The sequence below is a fragment of the Orcinus orca genome, chromosome 2, assembly GCF_937001465.1.
Source record: "Orcinus orca chromosome 2, mOrcOrc1.1, whole genome shotgun sequence".
Classification (NCBI taxonomy): domain Eukaryota; kingdom Metazoa; phylum Chordata; class Mammalia; order Artiodactyla; family Delphinidae; genus Orcinus; species Orcinus orca.
In genome coordinates this window covers 115,672,328-115,696,204 of record NC_064560.1, presented here as the reverse complement: position 1 = coordinate 115,696,204, position 23,877 = coordinate 115,672,328, and the positions used below count along the sequence as shown (strand labels likewise).

The 23,877-nt window shown below is 38.1% G+C and overlaps 2 protein-coding genes across 10 annotated transcripts in view; one reads left to right on the top strand and one right to left on the bottom strand.

The window, feature by feature from the left end:
• The window catches only part of ZNF106 (zinc finger protein 106), a 61,974-nt gene extending 47,231 nt beyond the window's left edge, over positions 1 to 14,743 (bottom strand). Inside the window, exons 1-2 of one of the 8 annotated variants that reach the window (XM_049706435.1) lie at positions 14,588 to 14,743; positions 7,754 to 7,860 (exon numbers count right to left, since the gene is read on the bottom strand). In XM_049706435.1, coding sequence (XP_049562392.1) covers positions 7,754 to 7,772 — 19 coding nt within the window. In that variant the 5' untranslated portion in view covers positions 7,773 to 7,860; positions 14,588 to 14,743. Of the gene's footprint in view, positions 1 to 4,098; positions 7,389 to 7,753; positions 10,218 to 14,587 lie in introns of those variants that run through there. The other 7 variants (XM_049706433.1, XM_049706436.1, XM_049706432.1 and 4 more) reach the window with 7 other exon arrangements.
• Positions 14,744 to 17,508: 2,765 nt separating this feature from the next.
• Positions 17,509 to 23,877, top strand: part of SNAP23 (synaptosome associated protein 23) — a 35,589-nt gene continuing 29,220 nt past the window's right edge. Inside the window, exon 1 of one of the 2 annotated variants that reach the window (XM_004273945.4) lies at positions 17,509 to 17,655. The gene's annotated coding sequence lies outside the window, so the exon portion shown is untranslated. The remainder of the gene's footprint in view (positions 17,656 to 23,877) is intronic. The other variant, XM_049705517.1, reaches the window with a different exon arrangement.

The window sequence follows — 23,877 nt, the reverse complement described above, 5'->3', positions numbered from 1 at the left end:
TTAGATGTACCTATGGCACAGCAGAGAGTTGACCCCACATCTCTTATTTCTGGTTTAAGAGCCTTTTCTCTGTGTTATGCTGACATTTAAAATATTTAAATAAATCCTTCAGACCAAAAAAAAAAAAGTATTTATGGGTTTCAAGGCTCACTCTCTCATGCTGCCTCATCAGGGAGGCCTTCCCTGACCCCCTATAAAATACTGTACTTCCTGCCCTCCGTTTCTTCTATCCCCCTAATAACCTGCTTAATTTTTTACTTTTTAATAGTACTATGGTAGATTGTTTCCACAGATGGCCACAACATTATCTCCCACCCCACGCGCTCTTTTGCAGTGTGATGTTGTCACCACCACCCATCAAAAGGTATAGAGTCTATTTTCCCTCCCTGTGACCTGTTTTGACCAATAAAATGCAACGGAAGTGACAATGCAATTTCTGAGGCCGGGCCTTAAAAACTTTGCAGCTTCTGCCTTTGCACGCTTGGAACACTCCCTCTTAGAACCCAGCCGCATGGAGAGGCCAAGGGGAAAAGAACTGAGGCCCCAGCTGAGCACCCAAACAACAGCCAATGAGGGATCCTAAGTGGGACCAGTTAAAGAACCATGCAAATGAGCCTTTTTCAACCCACAGAATTGTAAGAAACAAAATAGCTGTTTTAAGCCAGTAAATACTGGGACAGCTTGTTAAACAGCAAGAAATATCTGAAACAAGCATCCTTTACAACCTAACATAGTATATATTTTTTATTCTTTGTTTCCCCAATTAAAAATTAAGCTTCACAAGAACAGAGACTCTGTATATTTTGTTCACTAGTATAGGTCTAGCACTGAGAACAGTGTCTGGCATACTGTAGGCACTCCATAATTATTTGTTGAATTGTTCCAAATAGAACTATCTTAGGTTATTAAATGTAAGACAGAGATAACTGGATAAATACTGAGGTTTGGGCTAAGACCAGAAGGGTCTCTATTCTACAATCCTCTAGCACTACCATACTTTCCTCCTGCATCCCTGCAAGGATGCCCTACCTGAGAATTTAATTCCACTCCCCAGGCAAAATTATTTTTCCTCCACACACACACCAGACTCTAATAGATTTATCTGCTTCCTTGCCTGGGCTTGTTCCTTATGGGACTTAAAATTGTGATGTAATGAAGTTATAAGCTGCCCTAATTTAATCTTTAACCCTTACACAACATGGTGGAAAAACCAATGAGAAAGAAGCCTAAGGTTCTCTACGTCTCTTGTCACTCAGTTTCCTTGCTATTGCAACCCACTCCATACCACTGCTAAATGTCTGAAATAATTCTATTCAATAACAAATTACAAAACACCAAAACAAGATTGTGGGTAAAATTTTGACCATTTGAGAAAGTTGAATGTTAACTAGCTAATAAAACAAAGAAATATACCTTTATGGATAGGTATAGTATTATTTATGCTTCTAGTATTACTAACCTATCCTAAATCTCAAAATTAACACAAACCACTGTGGTGCTAAGTGTCAAAGCACAATTATTCTTTTAATTCCCTTATCTCTTAACATTAACTTTAATTACTATTTGCAAGCAGTATTTTGTTATTTCATTCAGGAAGCATCGTTCTAAGAGCTGCAAAATCAGTGATAAAGATGATATATCCAGAAATGTTTTTAATACTGCTTCAAATGATTACCCATTAAAGCAAAACAGGAACAAAAAACTTGAAAGCAATGAAAAAGTGAGACTTCCTGGCACAAGCAACAGCAGTTGCTGTGGGGTTTTTATATATTTACTCAATTGAAAACTAAGTACTAAAATACCAACTGTGTTTCTATTTAATAAAGCCATCAACTCGTAGTAAATGGATAAAGAAAGTCATATAATAAAATACTCTCTATCAACCTTTTAACCAAAGACTCCCTCTTTTTATTTATTTCTTCTTTTCACGAGCTCCATGTTTCTAATCTGCATATATTAAGTTTCATTTCTGTAAAAATTTTCACTTTCATAAAAAGTGTAAACTGCTAGCAAAGTATTTAATCAAGAAAGACCTAGTATTTAAAAATACTGAGTTGAAGGCTTCCCTGGTGGCGCAGTGGTTGAGAGTCCGCCTGCCGATGCAGGGGACGCGGGTTTGTGCCCCAGTCCGAGAAGATCCCACATGCCGGAGCGGCTGGGCCCGCGAGCCATGGCCGCTGAGCCTGCGCGTCCGGAGCCTGTGCTCCACAACGGGAGAGGCCACGGCAGTGAGAGGCCCGCGTACCACAAAAATAAATAAATAAGTAAAATAAATAAATAAAAATACTGAGTTGATATGATTACATCTAAAGACAAAAGAACTTTAATTTGTACATCCTTAAACTGGGTAAAAATATAATTTCCATTAAGCTTTCTGAAATACTGAAATTAGCTCACAGCCTTCTTTAAAGGTCTTAACAAGGATTAGAAGTCAAGGAAATAGAAACCATGCAACTTTGCAACCTCAAAATGCTTGAGAGGTTACATTATACAAGCCAAGTAAGTCAATTCAACTACTGCTGTCCTCACTTTAACCACCTTACATTTTCCCCCATATCATTTAAATATACCCATTATGAAATCTTTCAAATTTTCCCCAAATAACTGTGAGAAATATCTGTGATATTTCTTAGTCATAAGTCTAAAAAATCCTACAATAAGTACCTTTTCTCAATATCTTAATTACTATCCTATTAATACAATTATCATTCTCATAGGCAAAACCATATTACTGATTCTTTTCTTTCAGATTCTCATATTTAGTCACCAAGTCCTGACAGATTTCAATTTTTAAATTGTTATTTATGCTCGCTGTACAGTGGAAATTAACGTAACGTTGTAAATCAACTGTAATTCAATAAAATAAAAAAGTTTTTTAAAAAGAGGAAAAACAATTGTTATTTACTCTTCAGTGTGATAAACCTGCATGACTTTATATGTATTCTTCTCCCTTCACCCAACTGTTATACTCACTAATGTTTCCTGCCTTGACTCCTGCTCCCAATAAATGAACAAGTTCTAAATCCAAGCAGTACATGAGAATCACCCACACAGCTTACTGATAAAAAGAAATACAGTTGTGTGGGCAGAGTAGAACTATTGCATTAGTCCCCAGACACCCCATTCTGTACTTCACCATGCTTTGAAGGCTGTTTGATGGTAGGTATGTCTGGTCTCACTGACCTTACCATGAGGAAGGGATCTGTCTTTTCATATACCTATAACACTGGTTACAATAAACACATAGTACTTAAGATATTTGAACTCTGACATAATTAAAACCAATTGAGACTCTATATGATAATATATTGTAAAACACTGAAGAAAAAAAGCATAATTATTGGTTTGTTGGGGTGGGGGAAGTGGTACTCAGATTAGTATCCCTTTTCTGAATTCCACAGGTAACTTGTCCACCTTAATCCTGACAAAAAACTAATGGATTTCTGGTGAGCAAGACAGGGCAACAGAGAGACAGTGTTCAGTGATACAACAAGTTTTTGTCACTACCCCTAGGTTGCCCAGGTTATGGAACAAAGATATGACTGGCACTTCTGAAAAGTCCTCACTTTGCTGAGTGGGACTCCCCAGAAAGTTTCAAGGCTCCTAGCTAAGGAAGGAGTTTTAGTAAGCTGACAACAGAGGTCAAGAAGTATTTTGGGGCATATGAACCTGTAATCACAACTTTCAAAGGCTTATTCTGGGTACCTGTCCTATTTACTAGGTCTAAATTCTGGCTGGCTCTTGTTTCCCAAGGCAAGTGACTGGTGGTTTCCTGCATCCATCCACTATCTCTGATGGAGCATAAGTTCATAAGCATTTTACTCACTAGCATTCCTACTTTTTATATTATCTGCCCTAACATAACACTCACCAGTATCATATATGTATGTGTATACACACACGCGTGCACACACACACACACACACACACCACTCTTTATTCTTTATCAGTAAGCACAGGGCTAAAACGAAGACAGGAAGTTAAGGCTGTGACTCAGGAAAAGGGATCAAAAGTCAAGCATCCAACAGATGAAGCTGTTCATATTGCCCATCACCAGGCAAGGAAATGGACAGGGCAGACCACAATCTGATTCCTTACCTCAGAATCAGAACTATGGTCAGGTTCCAATACTTTACTTTACTTGGAAGCATTATGTCCTAGAGGGAAAAATAACTGAGAAAGAAACTGGGATAATGCCAACTCTAACAAGGTAATAAAAATACTAGCAAAATACTAGCAAAAGTTGTCATCATATAACAGAGTAAGTCATAAGCCCAAAGATAGCTTATACACTGTTTTAAAAGTTTAACTGGGTAGCTTGTTGCATTTAACAGTTGAAAAAGTTGGCATTCCTGTATTCAACATATCATTTATATATATTTCCAAGCAACCCCAAAGATCCACATAGTAATGTAAAATTCTATGACATGAACTACAATCAATGCAAGCTGAGTGAGCCTTACTAACTGCTCACTATTCTTCTCAAAAAGCTTTGCTGTTCTCCGTGCATCTTATTGCTAACAGTACATTCAATAATCTTCATCCACTTTATACAAGTATGACTATAATAACAATCATTTTCACTATTTCTTCTTTTTATAGAATCTTTTAAGTTCATGGGTGACCATACCACAGTATTACAGTAAAGCATTTATTTTAGCAGTTTTAATTTATGTTAACAGCTTTCTAAATGCCTTTGTCCTGTATTTAAAAAATCATTAAGTCTCTGAAAAGGTCACCATATATTTTATTAGATTTTAAGAAGGAATTTATATGCTACTAAAGTAGTGGTATTTGCAAATTTTGGAATTTGCAAAAATCTCATATCCTTGTAAATGTCGAAAGTCAAAAGCTCACATGCATACTGTACATGTGGCAATGATGTATCCCAAATCCCAGCAATACAGTAAAAAATATGCTTAGACAAAATTAGCTCTTGTTCAAAAGTACAGTATTCCAAGAGCTTGAAAAACTTCCCAAACTCACCTTGAAATTATCAGCCTAAAAAGTATACCTGTATAATATCCTCCTAAGTGGTCTCAGCACCCCCTCTCAAACTACTCTCAGGTAATACTGTACTTTCCTAATTCCTTATACAACAGCAGAAGTAATCTCTTTAAAATGCAAACCTGATCATAATATTCCCTTTATTTTTCTCCCTATATTGTATTTTGCAAAATTTCAAACAGAAATATTTAAAGAATTTTATAGTGAATATCCCACACCCAGTTTACCATATACGCATATACCCACCACCTTGATTCTATGGTTACCATTTTACTCTACAGTACTTGCTTTATCAGATACCTATCCATCTATCTTTGGTCACTTAGTCATGATGTATTATGATTTGTTAATATTTTGCCTAGAATTTTTTGGGTCTATGTTCATAAGACACACTGTTCTGTAATTTTCTTTTTTTTTAATAATTTGTTATTTTTATTTGGCTGCGTTGGGTCTTCATTGCTACGTGTGGGCTTTCTCTAGTTGCAGCGAGCGGGGGCTACTCTTTGTTGCGGTGCACGGGCTTCTTCTCATTGTGGTGGCTTCTCTTGTTGCAGAGCTCCAGCTCTAAGCGTACGGGCTTCAGTAGTTGTGGCTCGCGGGCTCTAGAGCGCAGGCTCAGTAATTGTGGCGCACGGGCTTAGCTGCTCTGAGTCATGTGGGATCTTCCCGGACCAGGGCTCAAACCCATGTCCCCTGCACTGGCAGGTGGATTCTTAACCACTGAGCCACCAGGTAAGTCCCTGTAATTTTCTTTTCAATCTGTAATACCTTTATCAGGTTTTGGCCTCGTGAAATGAGTGTTTCCCTTTTGTCTATTTTCTGAAAGTTTATGTAAGACTGATGTTATTTCTTCTTTAAATACTTGATAAAATTCATCAGTGAAACCCTTTTTTCATTAATTCTATTTCTTTAATATAGGCTTATTCAGATTTTAGCACACTGACATTTTTAGTACATTGACATTTAAGAAACTGTCCATTTATAGTGTCAAATTTGTTGGCATAAAGTTGTTTATAATATCCCCTTATTATCCTACAGGATCTGTAGTGATCCCTTTCATTTCTGATACTACTAATCTGTGTTATCTCTGTTTTTCATTATCAGTCTATCAAGTGGTTCATCAATATTGTTGATTTTTTTCAATGAACCAACCCTGGCTTTGTAATTTTGTCTATTGGTTGTCTTTTTCTATTTCACTGATTTCTTCTATTGTCTTTATTATCTCTTCCCTTCTATCTACTTTGGGTTTACCTTGCTCTTCATCTACTAGCTTAAGGTAGAACTTTATTTAGCTCATTCATTATCTTTAAACCTTACTTTTCTAAAGGTGTTTAAGTTATAAGTTTCCCTCTAAGAACTGCATTAGCTGTGTCCTACAAATATTTTAGCGCTTTTAAATAAACTATAATAGTTTTAAATTTACAGAAAAGTTGCAAAAAACAGGAGAGTATCCATATAGCCCACCCCTTTTCCTGTATTATTCACATCTCATATTAGTATAATTTGTCACAATTAATAAATCAATATTGATATATTATTATTAAGTCCATACTTTGTTTCCTCTTTTTTCACCTAGTATTCTTTTTCTCTTCCAGAATTTCAACAAGGATCCCACATACGTTTAATCATCATGTCTCCTTAGGTTCTTCTTGGCTATAACAGTTATCCCACAGATTTAGATGTTGTATTTTCATCATCCAGTTCAAAATATTTACTGATTTCTCTTACAATTTCTTCCTTGACTCATCGATTTACCAGTTTCACTGAATTTCCAAGTATTTGCAGGGTTCTGTTTGACATCTTGACTTCTACTTTAATCCCATTATGGTCAAAGAAAATATTCTGTAGTATTTCAACCCTTTTAAATTTATTAAGACTTGATTTATAGACAAGCATCTGGCCTATACATACCTTTGGGGAACAAAATGTATTCTGTAGTTGTTGGGTGGAAATCATCATCTATACTGATTTTTTTGCCTGTTTAGATGTCTATCAATTGTTGAGAAAATTGTTAAAATCACTGTGATTGTTGTCTCTTTCTTCCTTTAATTGTATCCATTTTTGTTTCATGTATTTTGAAGCTCTGATATTAGGCACATACATATTTATGACTGTCTTCCTGATGAACTGACCCTCTTATTATTATGAAAGAACTGCCTTAATTCTGGCAATATACTTTATCTTGAAATCTACTTTATCTAATATGAATATAGCCACTCCAGCCTTCTTATGCTGTTTGAAAGGTGTATCTTTTGGCATTTACTTTTAGTCAATCTGTCTTTATGCACTGAATCAACGTTTATTCCGCTGAAGTAAGTGAAATTACTGATATGGGTGGATTATGTCTACCATTTTATTATTTTTAATCTCCTATTTTTTTGTTTGGCTGTACCTCTGTTTCTGTCTTCTTTTGCATTATTCACTTCAATTTTTCTGCTAGATTTTTAGCAATACTTCTTTGCATCATTTTTTTCCCACAGTGGTTGCTCTAGGATAGAGAATATACATCCTTATCATTTTCACACTGTACTCAGTGTTAGTAACATGCCACTTCACGTAATCTGTAGAAACCTGGCAACAATACAGGTTCATTTACCCCCACTTCCCATTCCATGATCTATGGTATATGTTTTATATCTACAATACATGATGAACTCCACAAGATGATGCTTTTTTTTTAAATAATCATAGACAGTATTAGGAAATTAAAAGAAAAAAACCAGTTTCTATTTATCCAGATATTTACCATTTCTGATGCTCTTCATTCCCTTAACAAAGATTCAGGTTTCCATCTGGTTTCATTTCCCTTCAGCCTGAAGAACTTCCTTTAACATTTCTTGTAATGCAGATCTGCTGGAAACAAATTATCTTGGTTTTATGTGACAATATTTTTATTTTGCTTTCATTCTTGAAGGCTATTCGACTGAATCTGGAATTCTGGGTTCTCAGATTTTTCTTTCAGCATTTTAAATATTCTCTATTCACTCTGGCCTCCATGATTACTCCCCTGTATATAACACGTTGGGGTTTTTTTGGCCACTTTCTAGATTTTTCCTTTTATTTTTGGCTTTTAGCAGTCTGACTATGAAAAATCCAGTCACGGTTTTCTTCATTTATAAACTAGAGGTTTTCTTGTCTTTACTTTTCTTGGTTTTGCTGAACTTATTGAATATGTCAATATATGCCTTTCACTAAATTTGGGAAATTTTCAGCCATTATATTTTCAAGTATTTTTTTTTTCTTCCCCACTTTTTCTCCTCCTATTCTGGGATTCCAATTATGTGTGATGGATTTTTTGATATTGTTCTCAGGCCCTTTTTTCCTCCTACTCTTTTTCTGTTCCTCGCATTGAATTTCTATTGACCTTCAATTTCATGGATTCTTTCCTCAGTCATCTCCATTCTGCTGCTTAGCCCACCTAGTTTAATTTATTTCCAAAATTATATTTTTCAGTCCTAGAATCCCTATTTGGTCTTTTCTTAATCTCATACTCATTCTTTATGAGCACAATTCCTTTGCATCATTTTCCTTTCCTTCACTAATAAATAGTTATAAAAGTTTTAAATCTTTTCCTGCTAATCCCAACATTTGGGTACTTTACGGTCCGTCTCTGTAGATTGTCTTTTAACTTGAGAATAGGTTACATTTTCCTGATTCTCTGTACATGAGTAATTTTGGAATATATCCTGACTATTGTAAATATTTAATTGTTAAATTAAATAACAAACATAACTGTTATTTGTGGAGACTCTGGATTCCTTTATATTCCTTTGAAGAGTGTTGGTTTTTATTTTTATTTATTTTTGTTCTAGTAAGTATCTAAATTGGTTGACTCAAACTGAAAACTCTGTTCCTCAGGTAGATGAGATCTTGATTCAGTTCTTTTATCTTGAGCTGGGCTTCCTGGAGTCTGCTCCACACACACATAGTTCTCAACAGTGTGCCAAGATTTGGGAAGAGTTTATTCACAGAATTTGATGTTTCTATTTTCCAGGATTCTCCTCTTACTTTCCAACACCTGTGACTGTCTTGAGCCTTATTTTTGGTTCTTTAGATCACAAAGACTAGCAGTTTACTATCAGAATTTTAACCATCCTACTTGGCACAAACTGAGGCCATGAAAATGAGAAATCACGTAGTTCTGTTCCCCAAGTGTCAATTACCTTCCAGAATCTGTTTGCTTTTGGTAACTCTACAGTGATTTTAGTTGCTTTATGTATTTCTGTCCAGATTTAACAGTTGTTATCTGCAGGAGGAGCTTAGTCATGACCAGAACTGGATTCCCATGTTTGCACTTTTAAGAGCCCTCACTGTGTTTGAATAACTCCAGGCAATGGTCAAGCAGGTGGGGCTGATCAAAGAAGACATACTCCTCAATCATGTGATGGAGTAAGAGGCCCTAGGCTTAGTGATGAAGTCTGCTGGGGTTTGAGTGACTCTTGAATGGCAGTTGTCTTTCATGAGGTGGCTCAGCATTCCAGTCTACTTCAATTTCACCTCCATCTAAACATGAAATTTATGAGTCCCTCAACCGTACAAAGAAAATGCCTTTCTCACACACACTTAAGTTTTCATGCCTCAGTCCCTCATTTTTAAAGGCCCTTCAATGACATCCAATTATTTAAGACATATACCAAAATATATAACAAGTCTTACAAGGCCCACTGATATGATCCTTGCTTATGTGTACTACACATGTTTTAGCTACTTTCCCCCTTGATCTCTGTGCACCAGACAAAATGGTATTTTCAGTTTTTCCCACCTAACATGCTCCTCCCACAGGGCTTTTTCTTATGCTGGTCCCTCTCTTTAGAATGCTCTTACTCCTTTCCATCTAGTTAACTACTCATCCTTCAAATCTCAGTCCAAATGTCAGTTGCCTGAGGAAGCTCTCCCTGATCTCCCAGACTAGGTATTTCCTCACTATATGCTACTCCCCTAAAATCCAGTACCTTCTTTATACCACTTATCACAACTATGACTATTTCTGAGGCACACAGTAGAGCAGCAGTTCTCAACCATATTAGACCCAATACTCTTTTTTCTAAAACATTATGGGAACTTTCATTCATACATAAATATGAGGGATTATTATAAGAATCCCCAGTGTGCTCCTCAGTCACCTTTCCCAATTGTCACCATACAATTTTTTTCTTTAAAGATTTTTTATACCTTCTTTTTATTGTAAATATTTTATAACACCTCCTTATCCTTCCTGAAATGAAATTCAGAGCTACTGTAACTTACCCATGTAAATTTTAAAATAATGTGCTAGCTATAATAAAAAAGAAAATTTATCATAAAACAATATGTATTTCAACATATAAATGCTTTGGCATGATATTAAATAAGACTACAAATGTGACAATTACAAATATAGACAGATATAGGTATTTTATTGTTGATAAAAATACCATGAATAACATTGCTGTCTGTGATATGACCTTCCAAAATAGTGACCGACTCTTGATAAACTTTCTGAAACAAAGAAACCAGTCTCTTGATTTACATGATAACTATGCTCTACGCAAAAAAATAATAATACTGTGTGTTTATATGTAAAATAAATTTGATTCTAGGCTCAGATAATCATAAACACATTTTTCACCTACATGAAAAACCCTCTGGGACATTTTAAAGTGACACAAGATGTGGAATAACTTTTTACTATACATGGATGTCCCTTATACTGCAGGATGTCTAACACCCCTGATCTCCATCCACTAAACTCAGTGTCACCCTCCCAATTATTTTGAAACCAAAAACACCCCTGCAAATTTCCAAACCTCCCTGAGGGATGATCCCCAAACCATCACTGAAAACCACTGCATTAGGGTAAAGGAAGAAAGCAAGATCTATATAGCCAGACTGCTTGGGTTTGAAACCTGGCTCTATCACTTACTAGCTGTGTGATCCTGAGCAAGTAAGTTAATTTTTCTATACTTCAGTTTCCACTTATAAAATAAAAACAATACCAGTACCAATGTTAGAGGGCTGTTATGAGGAATAAATTAGAAAGTCCATAGTGTTTTGCACAAAGCAGGTACTAAATCTTTGCTATATTTAGTTATTAGTATAATTATTTGCTTAATAACTGCCTCTCCCAACAGAGTGTAAGCTCCATGACAGCAAGCCGGAATGCCTGTCTTGTTCACCATTTTATTCCCATTACGTGGCACACCATCTGGTATAGAATAGGTATGCAATATCTGTTCAATGAATGAAATCAGCAAAGATGTCTGTAACAGAAACATAATAAAAACTGCAGTATAACCTTCAACAGTAGTATTATTTTAGGTTATACTACTAAAATACTTCTACATATGAATGTCAGAATTTACCCTGATGACATATACCTATGTATAGAATATCTCCAGTGGGATACTCAAGAAACTAGTAATAGTCATTGCCTCTGGGAAAAAGAACTGAGGACATGGGGGTCAGGGATTTACTTTTCACTATAAATCCTTTTGTACTCTCCAAAAATTTAAGCAAAATACACATATACAGTTGACCCTTGAACAACATGGGGGTTAGGAGCTCTGACCCTCCTCACAGTCAAAAATCCATGTATAATTTGTAGTCAGCCCTCGCTATATACAAATTCAACCAACCACAGATGATGCAATACTGTAGTATTTAATTTTTTTTTTAAATCACCATATAAGTGGACCCATGCAGATCAAACCCATGCTGTCCAAGGGTCAACTGTATAATTGTTTTTAAAATTTAAAAAAAAATTTTTTTAACTCATAATATGTTTTTAAACAAAGAAGACTTTAGGCCCAAGAACCAAGACTATATAATGGTTCCAGGTAAGGAACTTTTTTGGAACTCCAGAAATCATCAAGAAGTTTGACTTTCTGGCCTTCCCTGGTGGCACAGTGGTTGGGAGTCCGCCTGCCGATGCGGGGTACATGGGTTTGTGCCCCGGTCCAGGAGGATCCCACATGCCGCGGAGCGGCTGGGCCCATGAACCACGGCCACTGAGCCTGCGCATCCGGAGCCTGTGCTCCGCAGCGGGAGAGGCCGCAACAGTGAGAGGCCGGCGTACCGCAAAAAAAATAAAATAAATAATAAGTTTGACTTTCACATATTTTGAACCTTCAGAGTGGTTCATTACAGGCTATCACACCACAAAGATCAATTCCAGTTTACTAATACTCCAAAAAGTCTAATCTCATTAGATACTGATTACCCACCTAAAAAGATACAAAGGGACAAACAGCATAACTACCAAGAGTAATAACAATTTTATATTTACATACTAGTTTATAGTTTACAAAATATGGTGGAAAAAGCGTGACCTTGGAATTAAGCAAAAATAACTAATGTGTCTACCACCTTGAGTAAATTTTGGTCTCTCCAAATTTGGTTCTCTCTTCTATGAGAACAATGCCACCTAGTTATCAGGGTTTCAGATTAGAGGGAAAAAAAAGAGAATTTCTTGCAGTGAGTTTTGTCTTTTTAAAGATAATTATTTGTATTTTGAATAGTTAACACAAGTTTCAAAATTATAAAGGTACAAAAGGGCTTACAGCTGGTTTCAAGGGGTGAAATGCAACTTTACAAGGAAAGACTCAGACTTACCACCTGAACCCACTAATCAATCTTAGCACCACTATCCTGGGGAAAACTAGACTACACAGCCTGATCTTTGATACTGTCACCAAAGTGTTTACCTGAACTAATCAAGTATTACCTCTACCTTCAATTCTGTAGTAACATGTTAAATGATAACACTAGGAATCAATGAGATAAATCCAGATAATTGTACAACATTCTATGAGTCATGATGAAAAAAGAAAAGGATAAGAAAAAAAGGTAACTTCCAGACTTAAAAAGACTTCAAGAGACATAACAGTCAAACTCAATGCACAAACTTTGATTGGAAGATGGATCAAAAATGGTAAAAAGAAAAAAAAGGAATAATTTGGGGAAATTTTAATAAGGATTCGGTATTCGATAATATAGAGAAATTATTGTTGTTCAGTGTGATTATTATATAGGGTTAGGCAAAAAAATGTTCTTTTATTAGAAACACACATTAAAGTATTTAGGGGTGAAATGTCAGGAATAAAAACAAATACAGCAGAATATTAACAGATTTTAAAATCTGAGTGATCGATTTACAGGGGATTCAAAGTAGTATTTTTCCTACTTTTCTGGATGTTTAGAAGTTTTCATTAAAGAAAAAAAAGGCTTATAGAGAAAATTATTCCTCTCCCACTGGCTGGTGACTCCCAGCCACCTCCAACTTATCACTGTTACCAGTTTCTTATGTATTCTTCCAGAGATATTCTATGCATGTATACACGTACAATAGTCACCGCTCAGTTTTTCCTTTTTAAATATCTTCCTTTTAATCAAAGCAATTGGTTGTGAACTAACCTGATCTAGTATCTTTAATTAAGGCTCCTATCATTTTCTAGACTCAATAGTTAACTCTAGAAACTATAACTGTAATATAGTTGCTTCTCAACAGAGTGCTTACAATATCTAACTTGATATAACAGGAAAAGGATGAGATTTGTAATCGTATGTGAATTTCACCACTTCATCACTTACCCTAGCTAGGTTATCTTGAGCAAATTACCATCAAACTCTCAGCGACCTCACCTGAAATGTGCTCCAAAAAAACCACCTTTCATTATAATATCTCATTAATTTTTTGTGACAGACCTGAGTGTATATGGCACATGTGTAGTAGGTGTTAGATAAATCCTAGTTAAATCTAAATATTATCTTCCATTGTTTCACTCACTTGAGAACAGGGCTTAAAACAAATTTTAAGATTTTCCATGGGGCTTAGAAGAGTATTAGGCTCTTAGTAAGTGCTCAAAAGTTATTTTGGCTTGAGTAACTTTGATATAAACCATTATGGTGGAAAAAGACTCATTTGCTAGGTAAGAGAACTTTCCTTAACTAGGATGGGTGTCCCAAATTGCTAAAAGCCATGGAAATCTCAAACTTCCCAACAAGATGGCTTAATCTGCCTCTCAAAGATGATTAAATTGAGCAGGTTGAAGGGGAAGTGGGGTGCAAAGCGTTTCCTCTCCATAAGTATACACTGAGATTCGGACTAAATATTAAATTGACCCATAGTAAGCGCTCCATAATTAGCAGCTATTATTAAGACGAATCACACAGGAAGAGAAGACGTAAGGAGGAAAAAGAACGAAGGCTGTCGGTCACAAGAGGTGGAAAGGTGTCCGTGGCCTGAGACGTGTAGGCCATAAAGGGCACCTGGGTCTATGGGCTCCCTGCGGCCCCGGGGGCGGGGCGAAGGAGGTCAGCGACCTCTCCGAAAGGTCAAGCCTCTGGAGCCACGTTTCCCTCTGGAGCTGGGAGCAGAGCCGGAACGCCCCCGCGAGAACCTGTACCCCGAAGCCAAAAGCACCGCCTGCCCGTAAACCCGCGCCGATTCTGGGAGAGGGGACGACCCGCGGCGCCGGCGCCGCAGCCCGCAGGAGCAGAGACCTGCCGCGTCCTGAAGCCCAACATCCTCCCTAAAGTGGCAGACCACCGGGACCCTCGGGCTCCGATATGCCTCAGCACAACCCGGCCCTTGGATACTCACACTTACAGCCGAACCCTCTTACTCCATCAGGCCTCCGAGGCCCCAGCGACGGAGCCCACTGACGCCCCAGCCGCCCCCCTCAGCTTCGGGTCCGAGGGCCCGCTCCGGACCCGCTCCCCGCCTGGCACCGCCGCCGCCGCCAGAGCGCAGGCGCACAGCACCGCCGTCGCGCTCTCTTTTTTTTTTCCTCTGCGCTCAGCTTTTCTCAATAACCTAGCTTTATTTGAACACACGAGAGTGAGCAACGGACACAGAGGAAAGAGGCTTTACTGCAAAAGAATGGAGGAAGACCAAAGCCCGGAAGAGTTCATCCGCTGCACCGGACGGTGCTGTGACCAGCCTCCCTCGTTTCTTTTTCATTTTGCTCTTTCTGGGCCTCCCTCTTGCTCCTACTCTCTTAAGTCCCGACCATTCCCTTTAGGTAGTGGCAACTGTTGTGGCTAAATTTCCAACCACGCCTTCCTTGTAAAACTTATTGAAACTTAATGGAAGGTGCAAGAGCTTTAGAACAGACAGACCTCAGGTCAAATCTTGACCTAGATACTAGTAATTTGTGATATTCGGAAAATTACAAGTTTTCTTGAACCTCACTTCCCTCAGAGTTAAAATTAGGGTGTTGCTGGGAGTGAATCTTATCTCTCAGGGTGTTGCTGGGAGTGAATGACAAAACATAGGTCAAATGCCTGTCCATGAATGGTGCCTAAATCCATCAACACCAATGATTATATTTCTTATTAGTACCTAATGTATTTATATTCATCATTAAAGTTAGCCCATAATCATTCCCTCAGGATCTTTTAGTGACTAAAACTAGTCAGATAAACCAAATTACATTAAAGTTGATAATGATGTGAATTTCCTATATTATTGAAAACTTCTAATAATATCTATGTTTAACAAGACCTTCAATACCTCAAATCAAAGTAAGCAGCTCCCTCCATCTATGTGTAAATCCAGATTTGCTTCTAGAGGATTGAGGAACTTATTCCAGTTCCGTATTTGTGACATCACAAGTCTTTGAAACACCAAGGGTTAGGGTTAGGGTTAGGGTTAAAGGCATGCAGTGTAAGAATTGCTTTACCCTGTAATCTCAGGGCCACAGTCCAAGAGAAAGCTTGTAGAAGACCAAGGTCAGCTGTTGGTGAGCATCAAGGTAATCGTAGATCAGCGTTTTTCAACCTTGGCACTATTCACATTTTGGAAATAACACTTGTGCTGTCCTGTGCATTGCAGGATATGCAGCAGCATCCTTGGACACTACATGCCTATAGTACCCCCCTTATGACTCCCACCTCCCACACATACACACCTGTTGTCCTGACAGTCAAAAATATCTCCCAAAGGAAAAAAAAAAATCTCCAGACTTTGCCAGATGTCCTCTGGGGAGCAAAAATATCCTTGGTTGAGAACCACAGCATTATACCAGCCACCATCCCAACCCTAAATGAACTCATTTTCTCCACTTCTACCCTCAAGAAGTGATTACTGCTTAAGAAAGCCATGCAGGAGGGCAGAAACTGGTGAGTTCATTTTTTCCAATCTTATACAGGCCCTCAACACCACTTACCTGTCCTACTACTTTTCTCTGGTCAACTTGCTTCATAACTTTCTACAACAATATTCCAAATCTTCTCCACTTTTCTTAAAACTCCTAACTCTTTATCAATAGGTGACCTTGTCTCTTACTTCACAGAGAAAACAGAAACCATCAGATGAGAAATTCTTTAACTTCCTGTTACTAAACATACAAACTTACAAATACTTCCTCTCATTAAAATTGAGGAGATATCTTCTCTATCTTGTTTCCAAGAACTTTCCTTCCAACAGTGCTTTAGATTGCCTCTACTTTTACCCACTCAAGCTCTTTACCTACTAACCCTTCTCTTTAAAAGTCTTTTCTCAGTATCTTCCCTATCATGCTTAAGTTTCTCCTGTCTTAATTCTAATAACAACAAAAAAACAGAAACAAAAACTTTGACCCCTTGTCATCCTCTTTTCAGCCTCCCTTCAAGACCAAACTCTCCAAAAGCCGTACAATTTGTCCCCGTTTCTGCATCTCCTCTCTCTTCAAACTAGTACAATCTATCTTTCAACCTCATCATTTCACCACATAGCTTTCACTAAGATCACCATTGTTACTAAATTGAAAAGATATTTCTCAGGGTTCATCTTCCTTGACTCCTTAGGAACAGACAACTCCTTTGAAACTCTTTTTATTTCCAGCACTATGCTTTATTCTTAGAGGTGCCTGGAACCGTTTCCGGACCTGCTTAAAACCCTTCAATATTTTCGGTGATCATGGTAAAGTGCAGGTTCACTGGTCCAAAAATGCAAGATCTTCCAAGATCTGGCCATTGCCAACTTTTAAAAACTCATTCCCCCCTTCACCGAAAGATATACGATGAAGTTTAAGCCTCTAAGTAGGATGACCTACAAGGAAATTTCCAGAATGCGCTATGTTCTTGGACTCTCCAGTGCCCACAGTCTGGAAATCTCTATCTCCCTCCCGGACTTCCGGGGGAACTCCTGCTTATCCTTCACGATTCAAAAGTCACTTCCTCCGGGAACCCTTCCAGATACCCCTAAGAATAAAGCGCTTAGTTCATTGTGCGCCAGCAGCGCCTCGGATTTTCTATATGTCAAGCATTATATTCAGTCCACCATAATTTGTTTACATATCTTTCTCCCAAATCTAGACAGAGGGCAGGGAAGCATTTTATTCGCCTTCTTTTCCTCAGCATTCATCCCGCACAGTTCCTGGCACACTGTTTGCCCTCAGTAAATGTTTGCTGTGTGAACACTTCCCAACTTCGCGCGGGACTCGAATTATCCGGTTATCGAGCGAGTCCCCAGGCTCTCCGCCTGCGTGGCAAGGAGATTTAAAGCCTCCGCACGGTGATTGGCTCCAGCTTCAGGGGTGTGTCCGCGCCCGCCGCGCTGGGGAAATGCGCAGGCGCGCAGGTCCGGCGAGCGCAGGCGCAAAAAGGCCGCAGCTGGGGTGCAGCCTGGAGTCCGGCCTGCGGGTGTCCGAGCTGCCGCGGCCGGAGAGGAGTGGCCGGAACTGCTTGGTGAGTCTCCAGGAGTGGGGCTGAACGAGCTGGCCGAGTGAAGATTGTGATCATAATCCCAGGGAGAAAGAGTATATCGTGACGGTTGAAAAGTTGGTGGCGTCGGGCTTAAGGGGAGGAGCGGGCGCTCTGGCCCCGACTGGGCAGGTCCGGCCCGGATCGAGGACGTGAGGTGCCTGAAGACTATCTAGGGGCTAGAGGAGGAAGGGTGGAGAGATGGTGGTTCTCTGGACCCTTCCTTGAAACCTAGCAGAGGTAAACTCCCACTCCCTCATCTCCCACCCTCGCAGTGTTGCTGCGATCGGGATTAATAGACTGTATGGTGGCCACAGTGATCAGATAACTCTGAATTAGTTGTTTGAAGGTTTCTGAGGTTCATGGCATTGGGGAGTCCATGCTCTCCAGGAAAGTCCATTCTTACCTCGCGGCTTTACTGAAGACACACGAAGGAAAGGGTGGGTAAAAGATCGAATTCCACGGAGTAAGGGGGGCGGGGGGAAAGTCCTGGAAAGTACTATTTTACCTGGGACTTTTTTTCATTGTTAGTCACCACAATACTAGGAAAGGCAGGTGGGAGTTAGAGGAAACCGAAAGTCGTCAAAGTTAGGAAAAGAAGATGAGAAAGGGGTAGTATTTTGCTTTTTGCTACTTGTCATCTACTTCGGGGAGGGGTGGGGGCTATTGGGAAAGGAGAGTTATGGACACTGGCAGCTTCTGACAGTGTTCCCTTTGCCTTGTGAAAATAATGTAACTTCTTAGTAGCAGATATTTCGAGAATTGAGAGTGATATTACTCCGTCTGCCCTGGTGCCCTTAAGACTGGTTTTCAGATGTCCGGGTGAAATACTGCAGCTTATGACCAGATAGAAATGGTTCTCCCACTTTCTTGTCTTGCCTGGAAAATACCACACTTGAAATTCATGAGACATCATTAGCAAGAATACTTTGACATCTAATCTTAAAATATTTCATAGTAAAATTTAAAAATATTAATATTTCTGCCACCAGTAAAGTTGATGCCAAAGGCATCCAGTGATCACTGGTCATTCATTCCTTTGGCAAGAGGTAATAAGAAGAAACACATTCATATAAATTTTAACAAATATTGATATTAGAAAAACCTCTTCTTACATTACCCTGCTCCTTCGACAGGTCATGTTAAAGTAAATAAAATGATCATATAACAACCTACAACTTAAATATTTATCAGTGTTGCTAGAGTTCTTTTTTTAGGTGCTTGTGGTATGTGAGTATGCACTAGAAAATTGCTGTTATCTTAGTTCCAGAATAGGAATGACTTACTGTGCCATTATTTTCTTAACAATATTATACTCTTTCCTACAAACAGTAGAATTTCTGTATGCATCTTTTGTTTGTTTGTTTGTTTCTTTGTTTGTTTGTTTGTTTTACTCTAAATCAACTTTAGTAACAAGCTCACTGAACTAAAGATCACATCTCTTCTAATCATTCAGGACACAACCTTGAACCAAGAGGAGAGCAAACAAACAGGTCCTGTTGCTCATGGGACAGCTATGGTACTTCACTTGGCATGAACCATACCACCATCATAAATTACGCATTTTAGAAGATCATTTGTGTTACTATTTTACATCAAATTTTAATAGACTTTCTTTTAAACATTACCCTCTTCCAAAGTGATAATCTGTGAAATCACGGTTTTGCTATATTTTATAACTTTTTCTAGGATATATTATAATAAATACATAAGTATTAAGTGCATAAGTATTGCTTGTATAACAACTAAAATAATTTCTTGTTCTTGCTCTGCACTTTGGAAAATACTGTTTTGGGCCTAATCTACTCATTTTTAAGAGAAAGTGAAGACTGGACTACCTAAACTCTAAGGCCAGTGGACTCCAAAATTCTGTGAGCCTTTCTTTCTTTTTTTTTTTCTTTCTTTTTTTGTTCTTTCTGTGAGCCTTGTGATGATGGCCTTCATTATTGTGACACAGTTCTAACAAACTTACTTATCTGGTTTCACCAGATGAAAGTAGATTAGAATAGCAAAAGTGAAAAAGAGGATGTGTGCTCTTTGACATTTTTGTGTGAAATCAGCTGCCTTTTGTTTTGTTTCCTCTGAATTAAGGTGCTTTGTTTTCCTCCTGTGTGTTCCTCTGTCTTAAATATTCTGGAAATCTGTTTTTTAACTGTGTTTGTACTCTGCATTATGTATATGTTAACATTTATAATATATGATGTTGCTTGCATCTAAGAGTGCTGGACTTTTTATTCCAGTGCCATATTTTGTTTCCAGGTCTGTAGATTGACAGAGAAGTAGATGACAAGGACTGGTTTTTTCTTTGTCTTGGGCGGGTAGAGGCTTGGAACAGATGGATCCAGTGCCTCTAACAATTGGAGGAAGTGGATTGTGGAGCCAGGAAACAGCATCTACTGTTCTTTTTGTAATATTGGGGGGTGGAGATGGGATTCCATTTGCAGTCCTTTAAGTCACTGACATTTTGGTTTTGATTTCAGTTCAGGTCGAATTGCTACTAAAATATTTAAATCACTGTTCACTATGTTTTTCTGGAATTCCCTCATCTTAAAATCTTAACATTTATTTTAACAAGGTTTGACAATTGAGATTACCTTTAGACTGCCTCTTGATACTTATAAAATAAAATCCAAACTTCTTGGTATAGGATATAAGCCCGTCATAACCTCTCTCCTACCTGCCTTTTAAAGCCATCCTGCCCCCTCTGTACACAGGCACATACATACACATGTTATATTCCTGCATGACTACGTTGTGGCACTTCTTTTTTTTTTTCCTTTTGGCGGTGTGGTGTAGCTCATGGGGTCTTAGTTCCCTGACCAGGGATTGAACCCAGGCCCCAGCAGTGAAAGCACCGAATCCTAACCACTGGACCACCAGGGAATTTCCTGTGGCACTTCTTTAATAGTCCAAAATCACAATTTTCTTAGAGTTGATTGTGCTTTGATCCCCAAATCACAATCCTGAGAGGTGTTTAATAATTATTATGAAAAATTATAATAGTTTTAGTTAGCATTACATTCTAGCAGGGTTCTAAATGCTTTGTATAAATTAACTCAATCCTTATAACAACACTTGAAGTAAGCATTATATTCTCATTTAATGAGAAAACTGAAGAACAGAGAAGTTAAGTAAGCAATAGTCATGATTCGAAACCATTATGCCTCCAAATACTGGCCACTTAACCACTACACCGTACTGCTTTTTGTATAAACAAGAATGCCATTCCATCTGCTGTGGGGGATATTCCTTTCCAGGGATCTGAATGCTTATGTTTGCCTGTGGCACCTGACTCCTCCCATCAGAATATTTGAGAAACTTACCAGAAAGCATCTAAGTAAACTTGGAATTAGGGCCAAAATACTTGGATGGTTTAGATGAATATTTCTCTCAGGCAAGGTAAAGCCATGCCAGTCCTTCCCACCTCACACTTGGTATTTCCCCGGCAGATTCCATACTTATGTCTGCCAGACTGCATCTCTGTCTTCCCTGGGGAACGACTGTTGCATTCTTGAGCCTCCTTCTTATCTTTCATATAGACATCCCTTTTCTGTTCTCACGGCCTTTCCTTTAGACATGGTCAATATAATTCATTATAATCACACCTAGATCTTCCTCCCCAGGATTATATCCTGATCACTTAGAGTAGAATTGCAGAAGTTCCAAGGCTGAGCAGTACTTGAAAACTAGGTTTTGGACATCAAGCAATTAAGTTATAATAGGTGCTTCTGTAAAACTGAAGTGTAATTTTGATCTTTTTGGTTAGTGATCTTTAGTGGTACTTTTTCCCTCAGTAGTATGATTTCTGTCTTGATTCATGTGCTTCAGCGGTCTTTGAAACCAAGGTATTTCATAGGTATGATTCAGAGGTCTACTTCTTATATTTGCATAGCTTTGGGGCTTTGGTGTAAGAATTGCTAAAGTTGTTCCTATAGAGGGAAGTAGAAGGAAGAAATGAACCCTAACATAAATAAGACTCTCATCTCATCTAAATGCTTTCAGGAAGAATTAAATTTCCTGATCAGAGCGTGTATTCTTTTTGGCCTAACCTAGAATGTTTAGAGTATTTTGAAATACCATGTACCTGTACTTTGTGAGTATAAGTGTGAACATTTTTTCTTCCTTCCTTTCTTCTTTGTGTGTGAACACTTTTAATGTTCCATATTAAAAGTGGAATCTAAGAATGAAATATATTTCTAAAGAGAAACTAAATTCTTTTATGCAGTGATGGTTCATATCTGAATTTCTACTTCGTTCTCTGTAATCCTTTTTTCTATTCTTTCCATTTATTCTCCATTACTCATGTTTAAGAGTCTTCAAAAAAGAGCTGCTTAGGTGTATTGTGCATATACTAGTACTTTATTAGGCGCCTGGAATGGCACCTAATAACTCACAGCATGAGATACCACGTATGAGGTAGGGATGATTGGCAAGGCTTCCAATAGCCTGAATAAAATATTCATCCCAACCATCCAAGTATTTTGGCTCTGATTCTAAGTTTACCTGGAAACTTTCTGAGTAGCTTCTCAAACATTTTGATACCAGGAGTCAGATGCCACAGAGAACATAACAAATAACATGAGTGAAAATGAGCAGTTCACTAGTAATTGTCATTTCATGAGTCTTTGCTCTGTGCTAGGCACTGTGCTAAGCACTTTATATACCTTAACTAATTTTATTTCTGAAACAACCCTGAGAGGTAGAACTGTAATCCTAACGAATGAGGAAACTGAGACTTGAATATGTTAAGTAAATTGCCCAGGTACCAGAGCTAGGATGAACTCAGGGTCTATCTGACCTCAGAGTCTGTGTTATGAACCACTACATTATGCTCATTCAACACAATTTATTAAATTATCTCACCTTATCTGGATGTAGAAAGTTTAGTCACAGAAGAATTATAACTGAAATCATATTCAACCCAACTAGGCCTTGACAGTATTTCAGATGGTCTTAGCCTCAGGCTAGGAAGACGATAGTCTTGTAGAGAGACAGAATTTATGTGCATAAAACAATTAGAAAACTTAAGTGAAAAGGAAAACTGTATATATTTGGAGGCAGGTAGTATAAAATAAACATTGCAAAAGAAACAAAGGTAATTTTCTTGGCATCAAAATATGTTCCCTTACTTGATAGTAGATGCTTGAAAAATGTTTGTGGAATGTATTGAGAGAGATGAATTCTAGGACCAGGGTTCCTTTCTTCCACACCTTCAGACTAGGTAGGCTGCTGACTCCTCCTTGCTCTCTGTCAGCAAAAGGAAGTTTTCAGCTCCCTTGGGGAGGTCACCATAGCTACATGGTAGTTTTTACCAATTCTCGTCTGACAGCCCTGGCCTATAGTTTTCCTCTTCAGCTGGACCTCTGTTTCGCTTGCCCTCTTACGACCACACTCCTCTGCTTTCTCTTTCTCAGCTATCATCAAGTCTGTTCCAAGAAGTATACCGCACCCCTGCCACTTCTCCAGTAACGACTGTGTAAAGAAAGCCTAAGAGTTGCATTTTATTCTCTTAGCATAAAAAAGTTGGACTAGATGATCTCTGAGGTTTCTCTTTAGAGATAATTCTCTGAGATGAGAATTAAACAGAAACTTTGTTCACACATAGTTGGTTAATTAAGCAGAAATTTCTGTAGGCTGGTGTTTTCCAAATGGTGTTCCATGGAACCCTGGGTTCCTTGGGTTTAATAGAAGTATTCTTGGAAGGATTTTATGGTCATCTACATTTGAGTGGGATAGACAAATGTAAATAAATATACTTCTTTAGAACTTATGATTTCCAGCCAAGAATTTAATAAGCCAGCCAGTCTATAATGTGAGGATAAGCATCAAAACTAGGAGGGGATGGGAAGGTGTAAGAGCTAAATATCTTCATTGTAGAAAGTCAGTGGATGATACCCAAAATTGACAAATATCAAGAAACAACACTATAAGCATGATTTAGAAGTTGGGAGTTAAACACTAAAATAACTAATACTGTTGAAAATTTTGCCTCTGGGGTCCTGGGAGCAGGAGTTGGTTTGGGGGAAGAGGAAGGTCAGGGGAACTGCTATTTATTGGTGTAGAACTGTTCGACGTCTCAAACCATGTATATGTATTTGATCAAAATTAAATATGGAAGAATATCACATCTTCAAAAATAACTTTTAACGGCTGAATAACATTCCATCATGTAGTTATACCATAATTTTTCAGTCAAATCTCTATCAC